Source organism: Nannospalax galili, unplaced genomic scaffold (assembly GCF_000622305.1).
Source record: "Nannospalax galili isolate Female #2095 unplaced genomic scaffold, S.galili_v1.0 scaffold124, whole genome shotgun sequence".
Lineage (NCBI taxonomy): Eukaryota > Metazoa > Chordata > Mammalia > Rodentia > Spalacidae > Nannospalax > Nannospalax galili.
The window spans coordinates 1,052,519-1,064,527 of record NW_008352485.1 but is presented as its reverse complement, the minus strand read 5'-3'; the positions used below and the strand labels follow the sequence as shown (position 1 = coordinate 1,064,527).

Sequence of the window (12,009 nt, the reverse complement as noted above, 5' to 3'; positions counted from 1 at the left end):
AAAAAAAAAAAAAAACAAAGCTGCTTTTCAAAACAACAAGAAAGACTGAGACCAACAACCCTGTTTCTACCTCTCTGCAGTTCTAACACCTGGCTTTCAATCTGCTCTGCACTTCATCTTCAATGGCTGCCTTGACTGCAGTACCTGCAGAACTCTAGCTTCACTAAGAAATGCTGCTGGGAAGAGAAGGAACAGATTTTTCCAGATAACCTTGGATCTTTATGATACCCTCTGAAAACCAGACCAGTGGCTTCTTTTTTTGAAATTTGATTTATGTGTATGCACATGTGTGGGTGCATGTGTGTGGGGAGCCCAGAGGTCAAAACAATGCCATCTTCAATGACCTTTTTACCTTATTTCTGAGACCAGGTCTTCCTGCTCACCAATTGGTTAAACTGCCTGGCCAGCAAGTCCTAGGGATCATCCTGTCTCTGCTCCCCTAGCTCTGGGATTACAGGAGTGTGCCATGATGCCTGACTGTTTTACATGGATGCTGGGGATCCAAACCCAGGTCCTCATGCTTGCTTGGCAAGCACTTTATGAACTGAGTCACTGCCTCAGCCCGGACAAGCAGGTTTTTTTATTTTTAAAACTATTTTATTTTATATGTATGAGAGTATTACCTGAACATATATGTGCACTCGTGTTGCACAATGCCTACGGAGGTGAGAAGAGGGTGTCAGATCTCCTGGAACTGGAGTTGATGGTTGTTAGCTGCCATGTGGGTGCTGGGAATCTTAACCTGAGTTCTCAGCAAGAGCAGCCAGTGCTCTTAACCGCTGAGCCACCTCTCCAACCTGAACAAGTGGTTTCTTAAGGGTCAGTTGTGATAAAGAATCTGAAACTATAATTAATGAACTTTCTGTACTTTCGTATTATAATCTATTGGTGTACACTGAACTCTCATTGGATCTTTTGTTCATACACATAGTCATTCATTAATTATAAATTATAATTATAAATTAGTCATTTGGAATATACAGTGCACTAGCATCCTCACAGCTCAAAGTCTGACTGGTCTTCAATCCTGTCAGTCGTTTTCCTTATTTCCTTAAATGACAAGTGAACTCTGTTCATTTTCAAGAAAAAAAACCTATCAAGTACCCATGATTAAAAGCCTATAGTTTGACTGTCAGTCAATCTTTCAAGTAAAATCGGTTCTATTCAATGACAAAAGCTGCTAAGGCAGCTCAAGTCAGACACTTCTCATTTCAGTCATCAATAAAAGTAATTTCAAAGTAATTCAATTGTGTTTACTGCTTTGTGAAAGACCTTCATAAATGGGTTGAAGTATATTTTCATTGAGGTGTCTGATGGTGAAGAAAACAGCAATCATCAGTACCACACTAGCTGTGCTGTCTGTCAAGCTAACCCGGAAGCAGTTTTCCCTTTATAGCTTTTAGTGCAAAAGTCACCATGGTGAAAAAGACATGTTCCTTGGTACTGCTATGCAAGTTTGGACTTGATGGGCACCCAGAGCAGTCCTGAGGACTCCTGGAAGTTCATACTATGAGAACACAGTTTTACAGGACTTTCTTTTCTTTTTAAAAACCATAATGAATTAGAAACTATTGCCTTTAAAAGTAGCTACTAGCAAGAAATTTTAGAAGAAAGGGATCGTTGGTCCAAACTCCCTCATTGTTTCAAAGAGTTAACAGATCTACGGGGTGAGGGCTTAAGAGTGTGTTCAAAGCAAAGAACTTGACCAGGGAATGGACATTTCTTAGGCTGGAGCCTCCACTAGCCTTCCTCTCTAGCTTTCTGGGACTGGAAGAGATAAAACACCTAAGTCCAAAGTCCAGGGAATGAGGGTAGGGGTGGAGGAAAAACAAGGGCACAGGAGAAGTCTGAACATTAGGTACCTGAAATTATAGAAAATAAGTATATAGCCCAACTCCTAGCCAGATTAATAGAAAGCCTAACATCAAAGGCTATTCAGAAGTTGGGTGTGGTAGCTCACACCTGTAATCCCAGCACAGAGGGAAGAGAATCTTCTGCAGGTTCGAGGACAGCCTGGTTCTACACAGCAATTTCTGGCCCAGACAGAACTATATAACAAGACCTTATCTCAAGAGTCAGAACAGGGGAGAGGAAAAAAAAAAAGCCTCTGTACTTGAGTTCCTATTACTCTTTATATTATGCCTGCCTTCATTTAAAACAAAACAAAAACAACAAACTTATGTAGCATGCTAAAAGGCAAGAAAAAAGTTCTGGCCAAAGAGACAAAGCTAGCATCAGAACCAGACTTAGATATGACACAGCTGTTGCAATTACCGCTAAGCCAGAGAATTTAAAGTAACTATGGTTATTCATTTAAACCTAATGAAAACATTGGGCAGCAGTAGGAAAATCTTAACTAATGCCTTAATGAAGCGCTGCAGAGGTAAAGTTCCCACATACAGCACAAATGTGGGTGTCACTGGTAAAATGAGGATCAGGTGACCAGTTGACCCTTCAAAAGCCCTGACTCTATGTGCTTGTGCCCAGTTTTGCCTCTGTGCCTTCTGAACATGCCCCTCTCCTACATTAAGTGGTACCACTTACAACCAAAGGTCTTTCTAGGTAGTCAGCACACCATGGCGGTTTTTCTACACAGGGTCTTGCCAATCAATCACAGAAGCCATCTCATGCAGGAGGCATTCTTTAGCAGGCAGCCAAGTGCTCTCTCAGCTCTGACTGGAATGTGTTTCAAAAAACTTTCCCCTATTTCCATAACATCTGCACAAGCCACTGAAAGCTACCAGCTCTTTATTAATTTTGTATTTTTGGAGAATTGGATCTTTTTACTGTAGCCCATTACTGTGTAGTCCAGGCTAGCCTGGAACCCAAGAGTCTCCAATCTCAGTCTCCTGAGTGCGAGATTACAGGTGTATACCACCACAATCAGATGCCAGCTCTTTTTAGTCCTTTCTTTTCACTTGCAGAAGTAGCCGGGTGAAGTGCAGCAGCTGCTTATCTAGTTATGTCTGTAATCTGTGCTTGGCATTGCCAGGTAGGTTACTGGCCAAATTACACAGTCTGTACTATTTCTCTTTCAACAAAATTCCAGGTATGAATTCATTAAAATCTCATCTTTTTTATGTAAAAGTTCTTGCGAGTCACTACCTGAGGTTAAGCCCTCTCATGCGATTTCTGTTTCTTAAAAGATCTCATATTCTGAATAGGTCTGTAGGTCTACAGGTTAACTAGAGGAGTTTACATTATGGGGAGAGGAGATAATGAGAACAGAAATCTCAGCTAAACTCTTAATCCAATTCTCTTGATGGGTTCCATTATTTAACCATCCTCCTCAGGTTTGGCTGTACTTAAGTATTTTCACAAAATTATAAAATTGCACTTCTTTAACATTATTTTCTTGTGCTTACCCTTGTCTTGTGCACAGATGTTAAGTTTCTCTTTTGAACTGGGCAAACATTCCTAGATCTTTTGTATTCCATCTTTGAGAACTGGAACCCAACCCCACAGGCTAGAACACCCAGAATCCTATTAGCTCCATACATTATGTACAAATAGTTCCACCTAATGACATTCAGCCTTGCAGGGCTCTGAGAGGAAGCACCCCAGGCACCTCACTTGCTTCTCTCAAGTTCTAGCCTAGGCCCTGGGACCAGGGTTGGTTTATCTCCTTAGGAATCTGCTGCTGTCATCCTCACAATCATTTTGACCTGTCACTGATCGGGCCTCCACGTTCTCTCTACTGTCCATTGCATTTATTAGCTCTACTGCCCCCGACTTTCAAATTTTACACCTAAAACTAAAACTGTCTTCTCATAAATACCATAGTCAAGAGCCAATGCTCCTGCAATTTAAAACCAGCATGGAGAAAAGCAGTCACTGGAAAGGACAGCAGATAGCAAATCAACATTGCTTACAGACCTTACCTCTATGTGTTAACCTCTGGTATGTGTTACCTGGCCAGGCACAGGGAAGATAGACAGGGGAGGGTAGCTAAATCCACACAAACTAATACTTCCATCAGAAAACAAGCCAGAGAACAATGTTTCTATATTCACCGGGTCACACTTGCAGGTGTAAAGAGAAGTGTCTCAGTGAAATGAGTCAGATACCATTGAAAGTCACAGTGGCCCTGGGCCCTAGCACCCAATTTCCTACAGCTAACAAATGTTTTCTTATAATAGTTTCTAGGATCCTTAACCTCCATTAATGGTATGTCTAAGTAAGTAGTACTGGCATTCAGTTTCATGTGGCTCACCCAAAGCAGAACCACAATTAATTAAAAAGGGAACTTGTCAAGGACAGAATCTAGAACATTCCCAGAGCTAAGAAATCTAAATCCCAAATCCTCCTCCTAATTCCTCCATCTGAATTCTACACAAACCTCAAAAGAATGTTGTTTCGACCAGTAAGAATTACCTGTTGTAACACAGAACTTCATTCATCTTGAAAAATATTCTGTTATTTCCTCTGCCCTTCACAGTTCACTTCTTGTAAAGTTTTGGAAGGGTTTTGGAAGAATGAGTATTACTTACCAGGCAGGGCTTATAAGAACGATTAATGTTTAGTCATCTCATTTGACAAAAATATCTTAAACTACTCAAAAGGTGTGAATTAAGAAAAAAAGATGAATAGTAGTAGTTTATATTACATACTTGTAACTTCTTGTAAGAAATCCAAACACGGCCGACTACTTCCTGAAATACTTATTGAAACAGCCAGTGGGGTCTGACCTTCATAGTTCCTTGTGTTCGTGTCCGCTCCATAGTTATACAACATCCGTGCACATAGCACATCATCACGAAGGGCAGACAAGTGTAAAGGAGTTTGTCCATCTTCTAGGCGCCCCAAGTTTGTGTCTGCCCCTCTCTGCAGGAACATTCGGCAGTAAGAATGATTGCTTTTGATCACAGCGTATCGCAGCAGGAAGCCGTTTTGAATGTCGATGTTGGCGTTGTGGTCCAGGAGGATTTTCACACAGCTTGACCTCTCTCGGATGATGGCTAGCTGGAGTGGCGTTGTACCTTTATCACTGAGCGGGTCGACCTCAGCCTTGAACTCCAGAAGGAGCCGGACAAATGAGTCCCTACCGTAGTGGGCAGCCACATGGAGGGGAGTCCAGCCATCATTGCTTTTTGCATTAATAATGTCACTCCTATATTCGGATTCTAACATCAGGCGTGCAATTCGGGCCCGGCCGTGCATGGCTGCGTAATGAAGAGCAGTGAAGCCTCCGATTAAGTCCTTAACCGTGGGATCAGCTAAAGTTAAACCAAAATGAAAACATCAGTGGCTGCTAAGGCAAAGCAACTCTAGCAGGGTACAGCACGTTTTAGCCAGCTCTCATACAAAGTGTGGGGGATTAAAAACTATAAACAACATCAAGGACTTTTCCCCTCAGTTTAGGAGAAATTTCATTTCAGTGGAAAATAAGTCCTAGTGGGAAGTTATCAAACCCAAGTCAACAAAAGGAGACAGACTGCCAGAGTTTAAAAGACAGACACCAACAGCAGGGTTCACCTTACCACACCCCTCTTGCTAAGTTAACCAAGTGCCTTTGGCTGCTCAGCTTTCTTACCTTGTGCCATTTCATATATCTTTGGTTTTCAATTTTTTAAATTTATTTGGTCTTAAAGGGTAGTACATGCGGCAACATCCTCTGCTCTGAACTAGATGTATGATTATCATCTGCAGGGCCTGTTTTAGGCTATACTAGGTTGAAGTTAAAAAAAAAAAAACTTTTCCTGTGGTCATGAAAATTTCAAAGCATGTGAGACGTGAGGTGATCTTGATAAATCATGCTTGCATAGAATAAAACATGACTGAGGTTTTAGTTTTACATGGTCCTAGGAGTTTATAAGACTTAAGTAGTACATCATGTGAAAAATTGGGAGAAACTTCAGCACTGTATAAACATTTTTAAAAAACAATTTTCAAAAAATTTTAAATGAACAGATCTCTGGGTATGTGTGTATGAGGGGGATCTGCAAAAATAATCTGCTTTTCAAGCCACAGACTTTTGTCACTAGCTCCAGCCTTTTCATGACGTCAAAGGTCAGTGTTTTGCAGCGCACACCCCACAGACATCCTTGAGCAGTGGGCAGAACAGGGACAAGAGCTACTTCCCTCACAGTGTGGAGACCGCTTCCTGGAAGTTAGCCAACCAAAGTGAAAGATAAACTGGTCAGATCTAACTATTAGTATTAAATTATTTCTTCTTACAAAACTTATCTTTTGGGTTGTTTATGAAAGAGAAAGAACAGTAATACAATGTTTTTCACACACACAAAATGCGGCCAAAGTTACAGGATTAGATATTCATGTACTGCTGAATAAAATTTTATTTAGTTCTAGAATATAACAGCTGAGTTCTCTTACAAAAGGCTGTGAGGCAGAAAATGATACCTTGAAATATTAATGCTGCTGCTGAAGGTGAAAATGTCAAACAGTTATTAACAAATAAGACCTATAAATTATTTGAGTTTCTCAAAACATTTAATATAAAATGACAGTCAACAATGGCAGTATCACTTACCTGTCTATAGAGATGAAAATATCCGTACCAGATAACTCAAATCCCAGGACTTATTTACTATGCAACATTAAAAGGGAGGCCACGCTGCAGCAAAGCATCCTGCTGCCATCTACTGGAGGAATCTGAATGCAATCTAGCCATTTTTCACTTTGACATGACAGAGCTCTTAGGCCATTCTGTTTCTACAGACCCTGCTTTATCTAAAATGGAGAGGTGGCTCAGCTGTTAAGAGAACTTGCTCCTTTTCCAGAGAACCTCAGTTCAGTTCCCAGCACCCACGCCAGCCAGCTCATAATTGTCTTTAACTCCAGTTCCAGGGGACTTGACGCCCCCTTCTGGCCTCTTCAGGCACTGCACACGCATGTTAAAACCCACACTCAAGACACACATATATACACACATAATCAAAAATAATAAATATAAAATAGATGAAGTAAAGACAGACAGGAGAGCTAAGATTCGCTCCTATTCAAATAGAAAAGCCCCACTAAAACAGCATGCGTCTCTAATCTGTACCTAACCACCTGTTTCCAGATAACCCCTCTTGATCTGTCGGTGAAATTTAAGAATACTTTCACTTCTACCCTTCATCCACACAGGGAGCCTTTAAAGGTGTCGGCCAACACCCTTATCTGCATCCTACAATCGTTCTGTTTGACAGTAACATTAAAACTCTGCTACATGAAGTTGCTCTGGCATTTTTGGTTTACACGGAAGGTCCTTTTAAGGTTCTATTTACATTCTGGTGCTGTACTGAACTAAGGAAATACACAGATTAACACACACAGCAATAACCTGACTGGTCTCAGTAAAAATCATTTAAATGAATTAACTGAACCCGGGAGCAAAGCATAGAGCAGAGAGCTGCAGGGTAACAATGCAAAACAAAACTAAGCAACAACGAAACTCCCCAAAACTCCAGTTACTGTCCTCAAGAAAGTAATGTCAAATGACATAATAAAACATACAAGGATGAAAACAAAGTGTAATTACAGGATTAGTGTTAGCCAATGCAATACAATAAGAAAAAAATAAGACCATCTCATTTGTAGTATCAATGGAAACTAAAGAACACCCAGACAAAAGTTCAGCAAGAAATGTGCACAACAAGCAAAATCTTCTCCTGAATTTATTTAACTGATCTCATCTATGTCTGCTCAAATGTCTCAACTGAAAAGACTTCCCTGAATACTGTCTAAAACGACTACCTCACCAAGGTTATTATTCTGTCCCTCACCAGATGGGTGCCCATTTTAAACAAAATGCAGCATAATCTAATTTAAATACATAAAAAATTCACTTTTTTAAAAAACAAAACCAAAGAAACATTTCCGTATTGAATATGGCTTCTTTGTGTTCTAAAAGCTTTATTGAGCTGAAGTAAAATTTACTCATTTAAGTGTACAACTTGATAAGTTCTGAGAATGTGTATATATAGTCAGAACAACTAGAACAGTCAATGTGCAGAATATCTCCATCACCCCTGACTGCCTTCATGTCTCTTTGCAACTGATTTCCTCTCTGAACTCTGGGACACGGGCAAACAAACCACTCATCAGCAAAAACAAAACTTTGCTTTTTCTAGAATTTTACAGCAAAGGGTTCATAGGCAGATTTTTGTGTTTGACTCACTTCACTTAGCGTGACATTTCTGAAATTCATACAGCTAGTTATATCAAAACTCACTGCTTTGTTTCACAGCACAGCATACCAAAATATGGTTGTGTTTCTACCTGACTGAAAGCCAGACTGACAATTTCTAAGTGGCTATACCGTTTTATATTCCCACCAGCAATTTATCAGAGCTTCTATTGTTCCACACCTTGGCACCATCACTATTTATAGTTTATTCATTTTTGTTGGGATATCTCATTACTGAGTCCTAAATTTCTTTTTGTATATTCTGTATATAAGCCAAATTTATTCATTCATTCATTCATTCATTCATTCATTTTTGCAGTGCTAGAAACAGAACAAAGGGCTTCACACGTGCTAGGCAAGCACTCTACCACCCAAGTTCTACACCCCTGTACCCCAATCCTTTATTCTTTCTCTTTTTTTGTTCTTTTTCAAGACACGGTCTCCCTGTAGCCCAAGCTGGCCTAGAACTCGCTATGTAGATCAGGCTGGCCTCTACCTCACAGAGATTTGACTGTCTCTGCCTCCTGCCTCCTGAGTATGAGTGTGCTGGGATTAAAGGCATGTGTCACCATACCCAGCCCAGTCCTTTATTCTTGGTTGAATCTATTATCATTTTTTTTCTCTTAAGAGTGTCTATTGGATTTCTGTTCTAGTAAAGAAAACTTTGTCTAACAAAACATGACAATGACACTGTCTTTTTCTAGACCTTCTGAACTTTAAACCCTTGCATTTAGGTCAATCATCTACTAATATTTGTATATGGTATAAAGTAAGGTCAAGGTCCATCATTTACTACATAGCTATCTATTTGTTCTAGCACCATTTATTAAAGACTTCACAAACACACACACACACACACACACACACACACGAAAAAAAATAGGAAGACATTTTTCCTCAATGGTTTATTTTACTGCCTTTGCTAAAATTCAATTTATCATACAAGTGCAGTCTTATATCTGAACTGTCTTGTTCCATTGATCTAAAATGCTTTCTAGCTGGATGTGGTGGAACACACCTGTAATCACCACACTCAAGAAGTAAGGCAGGAGGATGGAGAATTGTGATTGAACTACACAGCAGAAACCCTATCTCAAACCAAGGGCTGGAGATGTAGCTTAGTGGTAGAGTGCTTACTAAACATGCACAAGACCCTCAGTCCAACCCCAGTACCTCAGGAAAAACAAATGAAACAAAACAAGTCTTTCCATATGCCAATTCCAGACTGTTTTAACTACTGTACTTTTATACTATGTTTGGTACCAGGCAGTCTAAGTTCTCCAATCTTTAAAAAAAAATATTTTGGCTGACAAATTTTAGAATCAGATTAGTTTCTTTACACAAGCTTCCTCTATTTTTTACTAGAACTTCACTGACTTTAAAGACGGCAAGCTCATCTAAATACTAATGATGATCACTAAGTACTAGTTCCTCATATAATGAGCATATTGTCTTCTCTAGTCAGGTCCTCCTTAGTTCACCTCAGCAATGCTTCAATATGCAAGTTCTAACTTCTTTCATTAAAATCATTACTAAAATTTAAAACTGTTGCCATTATGAACTGCAACTTCACTTTCCAAATATTAGCTGATGACAGAAACTGAGTCCTGTGATATACATTTCTGTAGATTAAAAAATTTATATGCACAATTAAAACAGCTTTACCCATATTCTTTTGGGTTTTTTTTTAGATTTTTTTTTTTTACTTTATCATTATTGTGTGTGTATGTATGACATGGGGGATAAGGCACATGTGCCACAACATGTGTATGGAAGTCAGAGGTCAACTTTCAGAAGCCAATTTTTTCTTTCCACCATGGGTTCCAGGAATTGAATTCAAGTCATAAGACTTTACAGCAAGTGCTTTTACCTGCTGAGCCATCTTACTGATCCAAGACAATTTTATTTGCTCCTTGCCAATTTATTTATTGTTCTTTTACTCCAATGGCTAGAACCTACACTAGAATGCTGTATAAAAACAGCAAAAGCACATACACCCTTGTTTTGCTCCTGATCTTAGAAAACACTTAGTAGCTCAGAACTGAGTTTTAAGAAAGCTGTAGCTTCTGATAAATCTCTTTAAAAAACATTATTTGTATTTTATGTGTATGAGTGCTTGCCTGCATGTCAGTGCACCATGTGCATGCAGTGCTAGCAAAAATAAGGAAACAGGGCATCACATCCCTGAGAACTGGAGTTACTGACTATTGTGAGCTGCTAAGTGGGTGCTGGGAACAAAACCTAGGTCCTCTGCAAGAGTAGAAAGTGCTTTTAACTGCTGAGCCATCTCTTCAGCCCCATAAAACCCCTTTCTTGTTTGGAAACAACTTTCTCTCTCACTCACTCTTTACCTTGATTGGGTAGTATTGCCACAGGAACTAAAAATGACCATTTGGTATTTATATTTTATTCTATTAGGTGGCAAATGACTCACATTTGTGGATGCTAAACCTGAATTCCTGCGATAAATGCTACTTAACCACACTGTAATAACCTTTTAAATGTGTACTGGTGGATCAGATTTGCTAGTATTTGGTCAACAATCTATCTACTGCCATAAAGGCTACTGTCTACAGCTTTCTTTTCTGCCCATGTCTTTGGTTTCATAGCAGGGGAACTCAGGCTGTGTCACCTAGTGAGGTAGGAAGCGCTCCTTCCTCTATTTTCCCAAAGAATCTGTACAGGATTATGTTCCAGTAATACATAAAGTAACCCAAGAGTGGAGCCATCTTTTCCAGTAATACATAAAATAACCCAAGAGTGAAGCCATCTGGGTCTGCAGCTTTCCTGGTGGAAAATTTTAATAACTCAGTTTTTTAAATCTATATGCAGTGATTAAATTATTCTATTTTTTCTCATGGCTCAGTTTTGGTGATTTGTGTCTTTTATGGGATCTGATTCTTCTAAATGGCATGAAAAGCTCACCACATGGCTTGTCTTTTTAATGTCTACAGGGTCTGTAGTAGTGTCACTATTTCTATTCTTGAAACTGGTTATGTCTTTTCTCATTTTCTTTATCAGCCTGACTTGAGAGTTTCAATCTTACTGGTCTTTTCAACGAATCACTTTTTACTTTTTAGTTCCACCAATTTTTTAAACCAGCTACCCATTTTCCCCACCCCCTTCCATTACACCGACTTCTATTTTCCTCTTTATTATTTCATTTCTACTTTACTCTTGGTTTAATTCTAGTAGCATATAAACAACTTCAATATAGTCCCCTTCCTTCCTCTTGTGCTGTGCTCTCACTGGCATACATTTTATATATTTTAAACCAAATAATGGTTCCAAACACCTTGTTTTGTGCCACTGTTAGTGATGAAATGAGAAAACAAACATAAAAGTGTGGCATTTTTATAGAGACAATATTTCCTGCTTTTAAGAGTATATCCTTGGAATAAATTAATAGAATTTAGTTATCAATACAATTAAGTAAACATTAAGAGGTATAGTGGGCAAAAGCATCTACTATTTTTTTTTTTTAGAAGAAGCATTTCATTACAGCTTTAACATACTCATTAACAGTTTCCAGAGCAAAGATACATCTCTTTCAAGAGTGGCTATAAAATTTTTAGGTTTGCTGTTGAATTATTACAGTCATACAATACTGAACTCAGTATAAGCCCTCTAAGACATAAAATTGAATGAGTTTTTAACCTTTAAAAAAAGATCTCCCTTTCATTTTAAAATATACTGTTTCTTACAGAAAGACTCATTGCTTTTGCTAATAACACAGATGTTGGTGCATGTGTCTCTAATCTGTATTTATCTGATTATTACTAGTCATAATCGGTTGCACTCGGATCCTTGGCACCTGTGTATGTCTATAAAGTCACTGGGTAGATTTCAGTGGTAATGTTTATCACCTCTACTAATTA

The 12,009-nt window shown here is 38.9% G+C and overlaps 1 protein-coding gene across 3 annotated transcripts in view; it reads right to left on the bottom strand.

Moving 5' to 3' along the window:
- Asb7 (ankyrin repeat and SOCS box containing 7) overlaps nucleotides 1-12,009 on the bottom strand; it is a 40,886-nt gene that overhangs the window by 9,904 nt on the left and 18,973 nt on the right. For all 3 annotated transcript variants that reach the window (XM_029554305.1, XM_008849536.3, XM_008849537.3), the window contains one exon: nucleotides 4,611-5,216. In XM_029554305.1, the coding sequence (XP_029410165.1) occupies nucleotides 4,611-5,216 (606 nt within the window). The remainder of the gene's footprint in view (nucleotides 1-4,610; nucleotides 5,217-12,009) is intronic.